The sequence below is a fragment of the Mytilus edulis genome, chromosome 9 (assembly GCF_963676685.1).
Source record: "Mytilus edulis chromosome 9, xbMytEdul2.2, whole genome shotgun sequence".
NCBI classification, from domain to species: Eukaryota; Metazoa; Mollusca; class Bivalvia; order Mytilida; family Mytilidae; genus Mytilus; species Mytilus edulis.
Window position 1 is genome coordinate 1,916,047 of NC_092352.1, and position 18,623 is coordinate 1,934,669.

The 18,623-nt window shown below is 30.7% G+C and overlaps 2 protein-coding genes across 2 annotated transcripts in view; both read right to left on the reverse strand.

The window, feature by feature from the left end:
• Positions 1–18,623, reverse strand: part of LOC139487465 (protein PF3D7_1417600-like) — a 98,103-nt gene that overhangs the window by 49,431 nt on the left and 30,049 nt on the right. The window contains exon 11 of the mRNA XM_071272277.1: positions 1,624–1,672. Coding sequence (XP_071128378.1) covers positions 1,624–1,672 — 49 coding nt within the window. The remainder of the gene's footprint in view (positions 1–1,623; positions 1,673–18,623) is intronic.
• LOC139487441 (uncharacterized protein KIAA1958 homolog) lies at positions 12,087–17,389 on the reverse strand. The gene is made up of 3 exons (XM_071272224.1): positions 15,929–17,389; positions 13,751–13,893; positions 12,087–12,714 (listed from the first exon to the last, which is right to left on the reverse strand). Exons 1-3 carry the CDS (start codon positions 17,148–17,150, stop codon positions 12,262–12,264), a joined length of 1,818 nt encoding a protein of 605 aa, XP_071128325.1. The 5' UTR covers positions 17,151–17,389; the 3' UTR covers positions 12,087–12,261.

Consider the following 18,623-nt stretch of genomic DNA (forward strand, 5'->3'; position numbering starts at 1 on the left):
ACAATTTACCTGTGATAAAGGTTTGGAGCGGGGAAATTAAATTCCTTATACCTTATTTTAAAGAATAATAAGAATTAAAAGCCATTTTGAAGGAATTTATTGGCGTATAAACTGGACCAAGTCACTCGCAAACATATCCTTAAAGTGATTGTGAGTGAATTAATCGTGTTTATACACCAATAAATTCCTTTAAGGTGGTACCTAACACTACAGGGAGATAACTCTGTAAAGTCAGCTAAACGTTTTAATTACGTTGTGTTGTAAAAGGAATATTAAGCTTCTCAATGATCAAAATCAGTGTTTGTCAAACAGCTATATAACCAGTGTAATTTTTCTGATAAAACGGTTGGTTCAAATTTTTTGAAATTTTTACATTATTGTAAAAGGGTCAAAGTAAATACTTTGTCAAAATTTTAAGAAAATTAAACGAGACAAATTAATTTTAGTTAAAGTGTTAGGTACCACCTTAAAAAAGCATTTAATCCTATATGATCTTTTTAATATGAGAAGAATTACAAATAGCCATTTGAATATCCTTGTCAAAATATACCATTCTAGTGCATTTAGAAATAAATGTAAAATAAAATTGGTTATTTATACATGACTGTGTTTTATATGATTATAATATATTAAATGTATGAATTGGAAATTCTTAATAAAAAGGTTTAGACAATTTAGTGGTTATTTATTCATTCAACCTTTTATGCTGTCAAATTGAAATTAAGTCTGTTGTTTACCTAGTAATATTATCATGCATTAATACCATGTGCATCTGTTTAAGTAAGAAAAATATGACTCCCAGTTTATGTCATGACTTTTTAATGACTGGGCAATTTTTTGAGTATCATCACGTCATAATTTAAAATAATTTTGACTGCCCAGGACATCGTGTCAGCTGTAAGTTGAGAATCTACTGACAGAATATAAGCCTATATATACTTATACAAATATTCATCAATCACATTTTAATCAGTTGATAAAGAGCTAATTTTTATCATTTTGTTATAAAAGATATCTCCCTTATTTATGAGCCCAAATTAACAAATTGGTCACAATTATGAATTAAGCTGGCCATTTGTTGTAAATTTGCAGTCAACTTAGTCATTAGCTGTCTTTCTACCTTTTAAATTTCATATTTTGATGAAAGAATGTTAAAAATCTTCAGTTCATTCTCACCCTTGACCTACTGAATAGTAAAATTGATCGTCTCGTAATAAATTAAAAAGAAAAAGAAAACAAATCAGCTGAGTGATTTATTAAGGATGAAAATCATCATAAAATGATAACTCAAACAGACGCTCTGTTTCTCTCTTTAATAGTTTTTAATGTTAAATCCAAAGATGCTCAAACTTGCCGTTGTATTTATTTCATTTAAACGTCCTTTTTTTATTTTCCTTGTAGCTGCCATTTTTGTTACCTGTGAAACTTGTAAAATTCAAGTTGTCTCCCTTTTTTACGATTTTGATAGCGATTTGACTTTACCATGAAGTCAGTCAGCCGGTGAGTATGAGAAATACGAAAAAAGAGAAAGATTGATGATTAAAAAAAGTCGAAGACAAATGTAAACTAGCTTTTGTTGAGTTATATATCAAATACTATATTCTAATAATTAATGTAACTTACTCATGGGGTAGGAAGCATCACATCCATCTGTCATACACAGTAAATCAGCCTGTAAATACAAATTATGTTAATTAAAAACACACATTCATTAACTGTCAACAAAGGGATATATTTGGAAAATAAATAGGGAATGTTTCCATACGACACAGATGATGCACCCGCTATCATTTCATGTAATAAAGGGTCATAACTCAAGAACTGTTAAAGTGACGCTACCCAAATTTGAACTTGATCCGAGTTTTGTGGTAATAAACATTTCAACACATTTAGTTGAGGCAAACTTTTTTTTTTTTTTAATTTATCATATTTTATTGAAATCTGTACATTTGTTAGTTTAAAAACATCAAGTACCTGTACCTTATCCCGGCCTCGTTAACATTAGTAAATAGCATATTTATACAGCTGTTAGTTTTTGTTAGTATTTACATACAATTTTCCATACTTGAAAAAATTATATACCGTATCAGTAATATCCAAAAATGAAGTTTACCATTAAAAATTTCAAACATAATTATCTAATATAACAAATGCACAGGTTATGAAAAATATATAATGTGGGTAGTTAAAGTAGTAAAATTTAAAGATATATAAGATATATATTTTAAGTATGTCTGTAGATTATTTTGAATTCAAAATTATGAAAAGAAGAAAAAATAACCAAAAAACAAAAAGAAAGAAAGAAAGAAAAAAAAAGAAACCAACAAAAACAACAAAAGATTATCGCCCCTGTAATGGATGCGCCCATGATATTTTTATAAGAGTTAGTTTTTGAGGCATTTATACTGTTGAGAGGGGCAGAGGCACTATGTATGTGTTAGATATGTTTATGTGCAGTTAATGCAGTGCGTATAAAAACAATATAGTATAAAAACGACATAATTTACGATTTTCAATGATATTCCAAATCGCTACGATGTCAATGTTACATGTACATTATCATGACTATTGAAAGTGTTTTTGTTATTTACGCTCGACTTTCTTGACCACTTGATATGAATTTTATATAGCCTAGTATTCACATAACTTTGAGAAACGACCCATATATCTACGACTATACTCAGGTGTCATACATAGATGAACAATATACATGTAGCAGCAACTGTTTACATGTAGTTTCAAGTGTGTGAAAATATTTGAATGTAAGCAGACTAATATAGCAACTCTTCTTATAATTTCAAGAATATTCAAATTACATATTACATATTAATATTAATATGGCATCAGGTGAATTTAAAGAGCTCAAAAGCCTCATAATGGGAGTTGATAAAAAAGTAAGTGACTTTTCACAGCAACTTCAAAAAGTTGAACATAATTTAACAGGTATGATCAATGAAGTGAAAACTGACGTGCATGTATTGAAAACAAAATACGATGAATCACAATTAGAAATAACCACTTTAAGACGAGACTTCACAGAGTTGGAACAGGGTGTTGCAGGTATGGATCTGCAAATACAAGCAATTGAAGGTGAAAAATTACAAAAACAAAAATATGAGCTTCAAACCCAGATGAATGAATTGAAGGATCAGGTAACATTGCTTGAAAAGCATGAAAGAAAATATAATGTTATGATTTATGGTATTGATGATAGTAAGGCAGACGAGAATATCTATTCTGTTGCTCGTCAGTTGTTTAGCGAAAATCTAAAAATTGAACAGAGAAAAGCAAATGCCATTCCGATTGCTAATGCTCACCGTGTACCAACAAGGGGTAGTGGACCCAAACCAATTATCATTCGATTTATCCACTATGGAGATAAACAACTCATTATGTCCAGTGCCCACAATTTGAAAGGTAGTCAAATTCGTATTTTAGATGATCTACCGGTATCCATGAAAGAGGAAAGATTCCTTCTGTCTCACGTAGCCTACAAAATACGCAAAAAAGAAAAATTGCAAACACGTATTCGAGATGTCGGGGCACATATGACACTTGAAACCCGGAAAAATAGAGGAGAACCATGGAGTGCAAGAGAATGATAAGCAATACATAACAATATACACTTTCTTATTTTTGTTTAAATAAAATTGAGAAAGGAAATGGTGAATATGTCAAAGCGACAACCACCCGACCATAGAGCAAACAACATGTATATATATATATATATACAAAATTGTACTTGTACAACAATAAGCCATGGCCATAGTTATATATATAGGTTGTTGTGACCTACATTTTTGTATTTGTGAGAAACTACAGAACTTTATTGGCAGATGTAGATATCTGTTTTATTACATATAACTTATAAGATAATTCTTAATATCAAACTATACACTTACTCTGAGAAAAAAAAAATTACAGTAATTTAGCTAAATGAATACCAAACAGAATTGGATCAATTTGCTTTTTCATCTATTGTTTAAATACATGTATAACCGTTTTCTTTATCATATTTTCACAGAAACCATTATTAAATTGATACCAAATTGTAAGTATAGAACTGGGAATTTCATATCAGCTTTATTATCTATTTATGCAAATATTTTATTTTTGTTTTTTTTTTTGTTTATTTATTTTTTGCTTTTTATTACTTTAGTTTTGCTTGCTCTCTATGCTTTCTTGTCTGATTGCCTGCGATATATTGGCAGACACATATAAATGTACATGCTAATTCTGCTTTATATATATACTCATTTTCTAACTTGCTGTGTTGAAATTTTTGCCTTTGTTATTCATGTATATGTTTATTTTCTGCTGCTTATATAGTTATTTATAATTTTGCTCTTGCTGGTTATTTAGTTTTATTCTAAACTGCTATAATGTGCTTAATGCTATGGTTGCTATATGCTTTACTTTATTTAATCAAATGCAGACTGACACAAATGAGTTGAAGTTAGAATATGTAAAGTACAGACCACTTTTAAAGTGATGCTTATTTCAAATTAAGAATGAGACACTTGTTTAAAAATTATCTTTCCTTGTTTGTGTTGATGGTACATGTACATTATAATGAAATGACCTTACTGTAGTAAGCTTTGCACAATCTTTGCTGAAACTAACTCATTAATATGATAAGCATACACACACTCAGGATGTGCAGTCTGTGTTCGATTGTTAGATAGTTTTGTTAGTTTTTAAGATATATTGATCATGCATTATTTTGATTTACACTGTGATACAAAAGTATTGCTACATATATATGTTACAGTAAATAGGTGAAATTAGGAATTACACGTAATTACTAAACATTTCAGTAAATACCTGTAATCACTAGCCAATTTAGTAATTACATGTATTTACTAGTTGATTCAGTGATTACTGGTATTTACTGATTATTTTTGTCATTTTTACAGCTATTTACTGACTTGATTTGTTTGTTTTAAAATTAAAGACATAATTCAAGATACCAAACCAGAAAGTAAAGGGATAGGGATTTTTAGGGCTCATACTTAAGGATTAAGGAATATAAGGCACATCAAAAGTGCATACTCTTTAGAGTTTGTGAATCGAAACTGGAAAATGGTGGTTTAATACGTTTTGAAACTCCATAAAAATCAGCATGCAAGACATAGATATCAATCCAAAATTTAGAAAGACATTTGTGGGAAGCTTGAAGTGATATTGATTTGAAAATTGGTAAAAAGTTTTATCCAGACAAGTTATAGATGAAGTTGGAGTTTTGTTTCAGGCTGATGATTTTGTGCAGAGTTGTGGTCCTTGAACTTTGAAAATTAACTCCACACTTACCCCTTATGCTTTTAAATATTGATTTCAGTATTGGTATTAAGTTGACAAATTGCAGATCAAGTTCAAATTTTGTTTATATCTGATGATTTTCTACATAACTTATATATTCATTTTGTGGCATATATGACAAAAGAAAAGCAATTTAAAGCAAACACTGATATACATTATAACTCAAAAATATAAATCATGATTGATGAATAAATTGAGTTAAAAAAATCAGGTGAGCGATTCAGCATCTTGAGAGCCTATTGTTTATATTAATTTTGCTTTTCAAGTTGCCCAATGACAAAAGTCAAATTCCTTTTTCTAAATAGTTCATCAGTTTTCCTAGTTTCTCGTTTTTATATAGGGGCACTGTTCTTTTTCCCAATTGAATGGTTTTACACTAGTATTTTTGGGAGGCTTTTATAGCTTGCTGTTCGGTGTGAGTCAAGGCTAAGTATTGAAGGCCATACCTTGACATACAATGGTTTACTTTAAAAAAAAAAATATGTTACTTGAATTGAGAGTTTTCTCATTTGCATTCATACCACATCTTCCTATATCTATTAACTATAAAATTGAGGAAAGTGTCAAAGCGACAACAATGACTTCTTCTGTCGGACATTTGTGATGAATCTAATCTTTTTGTGGATTGAATAAGTCACCTTAAAATTTCACCCCTTTTGTTGACATTATTTTCATTTTGTCGAGCATGCATGCGACTCTTATCGCAAAAACGCGAAACACAGCGAACCAACCTATGTTCCGTCATCAGCGGCTAAATTTTGATAACTTTCTTAAATTATCCTGGATTTCTACCTAACTTGAAAAGAAGCTTGTTTATGATCATAAGACAAATATTAAGAGGTAAATTAATCATGTAAAATGAAATCCTTTTTTTCCGCATTTTATTATACATGTTATATTGAACTTGTTTGTAGTTTTCATGCCATTTAACATTAACTTTTCACTATGACTGGGTTTCCACCAAACTTGGACAGAAGCTTGTTTATGATCATAAGATAATATCTTGAAGTAAAGTTTGTAAAATAATACTTTTATCGTATATTACTTATAGTTGATCTTAGTTTTTTTCCAAGTTAACATTAATTTACATTCAAAGAGGTCCAATTATTAACTTACAAGTGCACAAGTCATCAACCAATGAACCATGTTTCTCAGCATATTTAACAAAATAGAACCAGTGAGATTGCCTGCTAAAAGTGAATTCTAATATCATTATAATTAATGACTTTACAACACAAAAATCATGTTTAATTTGCTATATATTTCGTAGCTTATGCACCAATATCAAAAACAACACTTTAGGTTGATCACTTTCGAAGAGTATTCACTGATCTTCTAGTAGGTATTACCACAACTTTTGATCAGCTGACCATATTACAACAGTGTTTTAACAGTTAGTAAATAGGTGTAAAAAATCATTTAAAAATTAGTAATTACTTGTAATAACTGGGCAGTTTTAGGAATTACTTGTATTTACTAAGTGTATCGGGAATTACATGTAATTCCTAAATTTTAGTAATTACATGTAATTCCTAATTTCAACTATTTACTGTAACATATATATAGTGATACTACATTTGAAGTCAGCCAGAGTTCTTAATTTTTTGAAATCGTCTCTCAACTACGCACTGTTCTTTTAAACAAGAAATATTAACATTTAGATAAATCTTATATATTAAAAGTTACATCTCATAAAGAATATTGATCTTTAATTGTACAAATGTATCAGAGATATAATGAGTATAAAACATCTCTGCCTTGTAAATAGACATAGGATCATATAAATCTGTATATTTGACATGGGAGTTTTAATACATAGATACAAAGGACAAACATAGAAATTCCAATATCTACATGTAGTCATTTGAACAACTCTGACAGTCTTGAAATATTGTACATAATAGGCTTATTTCGATTATATATAGTTCATTTAACTAAAACTGTTTTCAAAAAGAATGAACGCGTTAGACAGACAACATCTTATGATAAAAATATTGACAAATCTGACTGGATCAGATTTGAAGGCAGAACAATGGACATTTGTATACTTGTGCTTCTTGTGTGATCTTTTCTTTTTTGCCATAACCACATATAATGGAAAAGTGTCTTTGTGTGTTGGAAAGAATGACAGTAAGGAAATTAAATGTAATATGAAATTTTAGGAATGAAATAATCTTTCAAAATATGACTATATGTACATAACATGAACTATACAGATATTCACTGTTGGGTTTGCTCAAATTAAATTTCCATCTGAATCCAATGTATTTAATAAAATTTCTTCTGAGTTATCTCCCTTAGACCATTTAGAGTGAATATCCTATACAACAACAGTGAATGTCTCAGAGTGCAGATTTAGTATTTGATTTTAATGTTGGACTCTGTCTTGCTATTGTATTTTATGCTTTCATATATATGTATTTATTGTAAATTACAAATATGTCTTAAGGTTTCACAGATCTGGAAAAACTATACAGTTTTAAAGGAAAAGAATTTTAAAAGTCCCTTGATTTCACAAATTTCATGGTATATTTATGTATACTCACTCATCATTAGAGTTATAAATATTGATAAAGCTAAATGCATGCATGAAGGGTGATATTCTTAAAATAATTTCTTATAATTGTCAAGGTCTTTATACAAAGGAGAAACGGAGAGATGTTTTGAACTATTTAAAGTCAAAGAATTTTAATATATACTGTCTTCAGGACACACATTTTACAGAACAAGATGAATTAAACATTAAAAATCAGTGGAAGGGAGAATGCCTTTTCAATTCATTTACATCCAATCAGAGAGGTGTGGCCATCTTTTTTAATGAAAACTTTGATCTTCAAATTCACAAAGTTAAAAAAGATGAGGGGGGAAATCTTCTTGGATTGGACATTACAATTGAAGAACAAAGAATTACCTTAGTAAATATTTATGGGCCAAATGTAGACACTCCTTGCTTTTATCAAAAGGTGGCAGACATTATTGAGGAATTTGATAACCAATCTTGTATTCTTTGTGGTGATTTTAACCTCATTCAAAGTTTTAATCTTGACACCCATAATTATGTTAATATCAACAACCCAAAGTCTAGAGAAAAAGTATTACAGCTAATGGAAGACTTTAATCTAGTTGATCCATTTAGAGAATTATACCCCAATTTGAAAAGATTTACTTGGAGGAAAAAAAAACCCTTTAAACAATCTCGTTTAGATTTTTTTCTGATTTCTGATAATATTTTTCACTTTGTTAGCGATGTTAAAATTGATAATAGTTACAGGTCTGATCATTCACCTGTGGTCTTTTCTTTCAAGAATAATGAATTTATAAAAGGCAGAGGCCTTTTGAAGTTTAATAATTCCCTTCTTCATGATACTGACTATGTTAAAGAGATAAAAAACCTCATAAGTATAGTAAAAGAACAATATGCTGTCAAGATATATAGAGATGAAAATTTACAAAATATTGACAACTCTGAAATTGAATTTACTGTTGATGACCAGTTATTTTTAGAAACTTTACTCACAGAAATACGCGGTAAAACTATTTCATATGCCTCTTATAAAAAAAAGGCGGGTATAAAAATTGAAAATGAAATTATTTCAAAATTAAAACAATTAGAAGAAAATGCTCTAACAGTAGAAAATCTGGAAGAGATTGATCAGAAAAAAGCAGAACTTAAAATTTATAGACAAAAGAAGGTTCAGGGACAATATGTTAGGTCAAGAAGTCAGTGGATTGAAGAAGGAGAAAAACCTACCAATTTTTTTTTAAATCTAGAGACTAGAAATTATATAAATAAGACTATTCAAAAACTGACTTTAGAAAATGGTGTTATAGTGGAAGAACAAAAAGAAATCTTAAATCAGACAAAGGTGTTTTATGAAAAACTTTATAGAAAACAAGATTGTTTGAAAAAGGTTGATTTAACATGGGACTTTTGTTATGACGAGATACCGAAGCTTAGCGAGGATGAAAAGCAGTTATTGGAGGGAAATATTATTTTTTCTGAATTAACTGCAGCATTAAAAAGGATGAAAAATAACAAAAGTCCGGGGTCTGATGGTTTCACTGCAGAATTTTTCAAATTTTTTTGGATTGATATTGGTAAATTTGTCCTTAGATCTATAAATTTTGGATATGGGAAGGGCCAAATGTCTGTCACCCAGAGGCAGGGAGTGATTACATGTATTCCAAAAGATGGTAAACCAAAACAATTTCTTAAAAATTGGAGACCTATTACTCTACTAAATTCTACATATAAATTGGCATCAAGCTGTATAGCAGAGAGAATAAAATCTGTTTTGTCAAAATTAATAAGTTCGGATCAAACTGGTTTTGTTCCAGGTAGATATATAGGCGAAAATTGTCGTTTAATATATGATATTTTACATTTTACTGAAGAAAATAATATTCCAGGAATTCTCTTGCTGATTGATTTTGAGAAGGCATTCGATTCCATATCGTGGTCATTTCTTTATGATACATTAAGATATTTTAATTTTGGTGAATCCGTTATATCCTGGGTTAAAACCTTCTATAACAATATAACAGCTGCGGTGACACAAAACTGTTGTTTGTCAGAATTCTTCACTATAGAGAGAGGCTGTAGACAGGGAGATCCTTTATCCCCTTATATTTTCTTGCTATGTGCAGAAATATTAGGCATTTTGGTAAGAAATAGTAGGGAGATAAAGGGTATTACTATAGATGATACAGAATTTGTACTTTCTCAATATGCGGATGATACATCATTGATATTAGATGGCTCGCCAGAATCGCTCGATGCATCTCTTCGTGTTCTCTAATTGTATGCTGAAATCTCGGGACTTAAGATTAATATAGAAAAAACAAGTGTTATTTGGATAGGTAGCAAAAAACATAGTCAGGATCAAATTTGTGTAAAGTGGGGATTGAAATGGGGCTCCAGTACATTTAAGTTGCTTGGAATTACGTTTTCAGTCGACCTAGATAGAATGATTAATTTAAATTATAGGCCAGTTTTAGATAATATAGACAACACTTTGAAAAAATGGTCAAAACAGTATCTCACCCCCTTTGGAAAGATTACCATTTTAAAAACTTTGGTCATAGCTAAATTAAATCATCTGTTTCTATCTATCCCTAGTCCAGATGAGAATATGTTACGTAATTTAACAAATAAAATGTATGCTTTTATCTGGGATAATAAACCAGATAAGATCAAGCGAGATCTTTTATGTCAAGATTATTATAAGGGTGGTTTTAAAATGCTAAATTTAAAAGCTTTTATACAGGGACTAAAACTTACATGGGTAAGACGTCTGTATAATTCGAACTCAAAGTGGGTGAAATTAGTCTCTATTGTGGAGCAAATAAATTTTATTGAAATAAGTTATATTGGGCCTATTAAAAGGTCAACAAATAAATTTTGGCAAGAGGTTTTTGATGCTTGGAAAACCCTTAATCAAATTAGAAAACCAAGATGTATTGATGAAATTCTATCGTATTCTTTATGGGAGGTAGAAAATTTTAAAATTGGTGGTTCAAGAGTCTACTATAAAAACTGGGCAAATGCGGGAATTTGGACAGTACAAGATTTGTTAGATGACCAGGGCAAAGTTATGTCATTTCAAAATTTCCAACAATTATATCAATTTAGGCCAAATATTTTACATTATTATGGAATAGCGCACTCGCTTAATGAGTGGTTAAACACGATTAATATTGAAATAAATGAGAAAAAAATTCATGCAATACTACCTTTTAACATAAGTATCTTTTTTGAATCAAAAAAAGGTTCAAGGGAAATGTACAAAGTATTGAATGAAAAATATGTTACATTTGCTGCAAAGGAAAAATGGGAGAACCATCTTAATATGACTGGTATTAACTGGAAAAAAATACACACTTCGTGTACAAAATATAGTAAAAGCACTAAGCTTTGCTGGTTCCAATATAGAACTATCCATAGAATTTTGGGAACTAATTCACTACTTTACAAGATGAAAATAAATAGCAGTAACATATGTACATTTTGTAAAGAAGGACCAGAGACCATAGAACATTTATTTTGGAGCTGTCCGATGGTTGCCAGTCTCTGGCATGCACTTAACATCTGGATTTTTGAAATGACAAGTATTGAACTGCCTTTGAATATTATGATTATTTTATTTGGTATCTACGAAAATGTTAAATTGAATTTTGTTAAAAATAAGATTATTCTACTTTCAAAATACTACATTTACAGAACAAAATTACAAGAAGTTTTGCCAAACCTAAATGCTTTAAAAAACTATTTAAAGGAACACTTGAACTTAGAAAAATACATTTCATTTAAAAACCTCTCTGTAGAGGAATATAACAAATACTGGAGTCCCTGGGCCCCTATCATAGAATAAATAATAAATGTTAAAATTTGCTTGAAACACTACTTATGTATTTTGCAAGAACACATAAGATTTCAATGTTATATATAGATTCTTACATTGTTAGCAGTGGATTATCGTGTTTCTCCAATCGAGATAGTTAAATTATGAAATTTTAAGTCTGAGCCTTGGCGAGGACTTAAAATTTCATAATTTAACTATCGAGATTGGAGAAACACGATAATCCACTGCTAACAATGTAAGAATCTGTTTCTCTAATGACCAAAAAACCTATTTTAGTTTCATAAAAAAATAAATTCTCCCAACCATGCCTTAAACTACGTCATCCGGTGTTACGCGCCAGCATATTTATACGCACATAAGTCTTTTGTTTAATTTCAAGTATTATCTAAAAAAACCACAATCCAATTCAATTTGAATTCCAACATATTCATATTTAATCACAAAAAGAACATTAAAATAGTTTTTATCAATTGAACGTTGATAAGAAAAAAGAACTTTTTTCGCGTAGAATGAAGTTCACCGCTCACTGAAATAAACACGAGGAGAATGAATGAAGTTCAAAACGGCTGACCACAGTAGTTTATTCATCTTGTGAACTGTCACTCTCGATAACAAATCGGCGTTTCTTCTGAGGAGGCTGAACTGATGGTGATGTATTGTTAATATTGATATTAAATGTCCCTCCATAAATAGGTGCCCCAAAGATATAGTTCATTCCTGAACGCGGTGCATCGTGACTTTGGCTTTGCCCAACCACGAGTTGTGTCTCTGTTTGATGAACTGCTTGACGTCCCATCGTAACCGTCCTCGTTGTCTGCGAAGACTGTATTTGTTGCTCATTTTCATCCTGGTTACCTAAGATGCATTGACGTCCCATCGTAACCGTCCTCGTTGTCTGTGAAGACTGTATTTGTTGTTCATTTTCAGCCTCATGATCCTGGTTACCTAAGATGCATTGGGCTATCTGTTTATGTTTCTGAGGGTTCAGTTTTGAGTAAGTGGTGATACTCTGTATGTTTTTGTGTCCAGATATCTAAAAAATCAGTAAAAAAATCATAAACTTTCTAGTATGAACCATATGTGAATTTTTGTGAAATAGTGTGGATCTGAGGAAGAAGTAAAGGTGGACTAGAATTTAGAATTGTGAAATATTAAATAAGGGTGTCTCATTGACAGATTGAGGGGTTCTGATCCTGGATCCAACTTACTGTTTTGTCAAATTCCTGTATCCGCTTACACTATGTATGTAACTTTGTAAGCAATTCTCATTTTTTGTAAATTCTTGTGTCCCCCCTAGTCCAAATAATTATGACGTCTCGTTAGGCTATTTTTTAATATTTTTTTTGGGACGCTGTACATTGATGTACGACGTCCAAAAAATTATAAAAAAATAGCCTTTCAAGACGTCATAATTATTTGGACTAGTGTCCCCCTAGACTTCCTAACACAGTACAGTACAATAATTTGACTAACATGTGTCATGCTCTCAAAGAGTTAGCAATTCAGGGTTGCACTTAGACCCTAATGAGATCCACAAATAAAAAATAAATAATCCGACAATTTTAAAAAGGATTTCTTCAATTTTTGTGCTATTTTTACATTTCCTGACCGGTGTGAGAAAAAATATTTCTCCTCACTAGTGAAAAATCTGTTCTTGGCAAGTGATTGATTGAATTTCAATGGTTCAAATTTTGCCGTTATATAGCCTTTTTGTGCTAATGCGGCGTCAGCTGTGTGGCGTAAAGCAACTAACAATGAATCAATGAATTTAATCTTTGATAAAATTAGAGAAACAAATTCCACCGATATGTGTTTCCACTTTCAACAGTTAAATTTTTAATATTGAAAAGCTCAGCAAGCCTTGTGTTTTAAATTGTAAAATTTAACGTTAACTGTCTCGAGTGGAGAATTTCGTAACACTCTGTGAAATCTATATTTTCATATCTCCAGTTACAAAATTTTCTTATCAGATGATTGTTCAAAATTCAATCATGACAAAAATTGAGTGGATGAAAACTGTAATTAATGTAGTCAAGTGGTGTTGTAGTAATATTTTTATGATTAATAACCTGTTTGATACGATTATGTTCAATTCCCTCATCGTCAAGCTTCTGAAGCATAAACCTTCTAGCTGAATGGTTGGTTAGGCGCCTGTTTGTATTGTCATCTAGAGGTTGGTTCTCATCATTTTGATTGTGTTCTTTAATAATACCTACAAGTATATGTACAGTATTAATAATTAAAAGCAGTGATTAAAAGAACATGCTGGTTATACACATGTACAGTGTTTATATGGGGAAATTCAAATATGGTATCAAATTTTCTTGATTTCTTCTGAATTTCCTATTGTGACGTCATAAAAAAAGACAACCATGATGACGTCACTTACATGTATGCCTTCAAATTGATATTTTATTGTGTGTTTTTCTATGTTGTGATGTTATACTATTCAGTTTTGTGTCAGTAAAAGGGAGAAGGTTTGGTACCATTAAAACATTTAATCCCTCTGCAAATGTTTGCACCTGTCCTAAGTCAGGAATCTGATGAACACAACAGTAGTTGTTGTTTGTTTATGCAATTTATACATGTTGCTTGTTTCACTTGTTTTTATAAAAGACCATTGGTTTACCCGTTTGAATGAATTTACACTTTAAATTTGGGCTCTTTATAGCTTGTGTTATCCAAGGCTACATAATGAAGGCTGTACCTTGACCTGTAATGGTTTACTTTTATAAATTGTAATTGGATTGAGAGTTGTTTCTCTAGTTTTCGTGCTATTTTCACCTTTCTCGACCGGTGTGAGAAAAATATTTCTCGTCTCTAGAGAGAAATTTGTTCTTGTTCTCAGCAAATGATTGGTTGAATTTCAATTATGACATCAATTTTTTTTGCTTTCTTCTGAATTTTCTATTGTGACATCAGGAAACTAGGTGAATTTAAAAATTTAACTGTTTGAGTGGAGAAATATTGTAATACAGTCTTGATGCAGTTGTGAAATCTATATCTCATTGGCACTCATACCATATCTTCCTATGCATGTACATTGTACCAATAAAGAGCACAACTTTCAGCAAATCTCTCAAAAGGAATATCTCGTGTATTATATTTCTCCAGTCTTGACAGTTAAATTTTAAATATATTCAAAATCTTGGCACGCCTTGCATTTTAAATTTTAAAATTTAACTGTCTCTCGTGGAGAAATATAACACGTAATATGTGTCTTTGTGGCATGTACAAATGTTTTATGCTTGCGTTAAAACTAACATGTAATCTTTTTTTTTAGGTTAAAGAATAGAGTTTATTTTGGATTTTTATCAACCTTAAACAAAATTTTAAGACGGCAGGGTTGATGAATTTTCTGGATATATCGAGAATTTTTTATAAAAAAAGGGGGGAAACATATCAACCAAAGTATTGAGTATTTGACACAGATTATTCTACATGTACATGTATTTAAACTATCCTTGTTAGTACAATGGTCAGTACACTCATCTACAGATGAGGGATCTGGGTTCGATTCCTGGACTTGGAGTTTACATGTAGAGTCAAAATGTGTCTATTTACTCTTGCTTAAATTTGAATAAAAATGTACAAGTAACTTAATTTGACCATTGTTGAAATTTTAATTATCAACATGTTGTTCACAGTTCTACCTTCATATTGGTAAATACTCAATGATGACTTTCATTTTTTTTTTAATTTCAAAACTAAACTGATTTATAAAAGAAACAGATTAAACAGTTATCTGTCACTGTTGACAAATAGGTTTCTCAAATCTTTCTCCAATCAATGAATTTGGGAAAACCTGCACATTTCTTGAGTGGTGTGAGTAAACTATTTTTCACCACTAGTAAAATATCTGTTCTAAATCAAAATTGATTATGACGTCATCATGTTTTGTTTTTTTCAGAATTTTCATATTGTGACGTGGGGGAAAAAAGGCGACCTTGCCTGATGACATTGCATATATTAAAGGAACACAAGTTTCTAAAAATCTTTGAAAAAGAATGATACAAATCATTAAACAAACTAATTTCGACACTATAAGTTATAACTCGTGTATTACAATATTTCTCCACTCTCGACAGTTAAATTTAATTATTTAAAAAGCTCGGCAAGCCTCGCTCTTTAAATAATAAAATTTAACTGTCTCGAGTGGAGAAATATTGTAATACACTTGTTGCAGTGTATGAATCAATATATACATTAATAACAAGTAAATGTACCTGTTTACAATATTTTATTACCTGTATTTAAAGCCATTTTCTTCATGAATTTTCCTAATTTATTGATACCAATTCTTTGTGCCTTAAACCAAAGGGCTGACTTGTCAGGGTTGTTGTTCTCCTGAATGTAGAAGGGATCTTCAGGCTTACTATATTTTGTAGGTCTTTTTGACTTGTAAAGCTTGTATGCAGCTACAGGACATTTTGTTTGATCAGTTGTGGCCCAGGCCCTTTGAGGAATTTCTCTTGTGTTTTTCAGATTTGCTCCAGTTCTTGTTTTAGTATTTCTCTCGTTCATTTGCAAGTATTCCTGACTTTTAGAGTCTTTACATAGTTGGACATCCCCCCATGTCATCTGATAATGTTCAGTTACACCACGTAGGCCAAAATATATTGTGTTAAAAAACCAGAGAGTGTGCAATAGAGTTGTAGGATTGGACAAGCCCAGCTGCCCAGTTTTAAACATTGCTTCAATGTCATCATCAGTGAGTGTTTCAGCTCTTTTATCACCATTTCCTTTACCCATTTTTTTTAACGCTATCTGTTTTGCCGTAAGAACATCTCTGGTTTTAGCAAATTCTACACTTTTACTTAATTCATAGCCATAATCATTGCTCCTCAGTATTCTATCAAATGAACACATCATTCCACGTAGTGAGGATGGCTCATACTCTTCTCCATCAGTTTTTCTCACAGAGAAAAAGTACTGACATAAAAGACTGTTTAATTCTTCAGGTGGAATTTTATAAATTTCTCTTTTTTCATTTTTCTGTTGTAGGAACTGTGTAAGTGTGCGCATATCACTTATATTTTTTCTGGCAGTGCCTTGATTTTCCTGATCTTTAACAAATTGTTCTACAGTTGATTCATCAACTGGAACAAACTGTCTTGGTTTTGATGCTTTTGAACTAGGCTTTTGTGTAGGTGCTTGAGGTGGTGCTGACACATTTACAGGAGCTTCATTTGGCGTTTTATCAACTTCATTCAACTCTGGCTCAAACAGATACAGGAGTCCATCAGGAACATGTGGTGGGGAGTCATGTTCTAATGGGTGTGTGACTGTTCTGTCAGGCTCAGAAATAATGTCAAACCTGTATCTGGCCTCAGTTACAAGTTTACCACCTTCTAGCTGAATTTCCCACAACGGAAACCCAAAGTTGTCTGTTTTACCTTTTATAACTCCCATTTGCCCCCCTACAAGTCTGACTTTTTGTCCCCTTGTCAAGTTTTCGTTGAGCGACATTTCTTTCTTATAATGAAAATTGCAGACGACGAGTTCTCGATAGTTTGTTTACACGTTACTAAGATGTTTATCGAAGAAGGCCGAGAATTCTTGTTAACCTTGAAAAAGTAGTTCCGACAGGTCACGAACTTTGATTATCCAATCAATTGCTGAGAACAAATTTCTCTCTAGAGACGAGAAATATTTTTCTCACACCGGTTGAGAAGTGTGAAAATAGCTCGAAAATTAGAGAAAAGATATTTATTGATTTTCAACCTATTATAGCACCATCATATTTATTCAATTGTTGTTTTATTATTTAATACTTCCTTTGTGTGAAAATGTCATTCTGTATACCTTTGTTCATACATGTTGTGCTAATCTATTTGTTACAATAAAGAAAATTCATTATAAAAAACAAAAAACAAAAGAAAGAATCAAAATTATAGATAATTGAAAGATAAATATTAAATTTAAAGGAAGTTAAAAGTTTTTTGTTTGTTTTTGGTTCTTTATTTGCAGAGATGAATTATGTAGTTCTTTCTCATGTAATAGACAATATATCATAATATGACAATTTTCTTTCTACTAATTTATGTACACATATACAATGTAAAAAAAATATCTGATCATTCATCGAAAAGAATAGCAAAAGCATTCCAACTTTTGTCAAAAATATCTACTCTTTTATTTTTAACAGCAATTATTTTTTCAGTGCTGTATAAAGATTTTAATTTACTTTGCACTGCCTGCATTGTCAAAGCGTTCTTAAAATATTTGCAGTTGAAAATATATTGTTTTATCTGCATATATATCAAATTTGCAGCATTCCCCCTAAATGATTTTGTAATATCCCCAAATAAAAAATATTTTAAGGTAAATGGAACACTTATACCATTTGACAAAAACCAGGAGTCAATTTCATCAATGAATGTTTGAACAATCTCACAATTCCAAAATAAATGTACAATAGTTTCTACTTCTTCTTGACAAAAAATACAATTTGGGTTGTCAATGACATTAATTTTATTCAAAAACTTATTTGTACCTAAAATATGCTGATTTATTCTATATTGTAACCACTGTAGTTTGGTATTTTTTGTGACTTTAAAAGGTAATTTGAAAATTAATTTCCATTCATCTTCATCTACTTTTACAATTTGATCCCATTTTTTCTGACCCGTTGAAACTATTTTTAATTAATAGTGAATACATGTCTTTTGTTCCCCTTGAGCTTTTAAAAAAAATCTTGGCAAATGAAGGAATAAAAGGGGTGACTAGTTTATAATTATCAAAAACATAGCCTTTTCTTGCATTCTTTACAGCCGAAATTATGTTGTTATATTTCATAACATTTCTATCAATTTTAAATATTTCTTCTAACTGTTCCAAACTGAGAATATTTCCAGCATCTGATACAATGTCATTAATGAAAAATATACCTTTATTCAACCAGTTTTTATAAAATACAGGTTTATTTTCTATTTTTATACA

Coding starts and splice junctions, on each gene's coding strand:
- LOC139487441 (XM_071272224.1), bottom strand. CDS start 17,150: ATGTCGCTCAACGAAAACTTGACAAGGGGACAAAAAGTCAGACTTGTA. Junction 13,894..15,928: donor GAAAATGGCTTTAAATACAG/GTAATAAAATAT, acceptor ATATACTTGTAG/GTATTATTAAAGAACACAAT. Junction 12,715..13,750: donor AACATAATCGTATCAAACAG/GTTATTAATCAT, acceptor CTGATTTTTTAG/ATATCTGGACACAAAAACAT.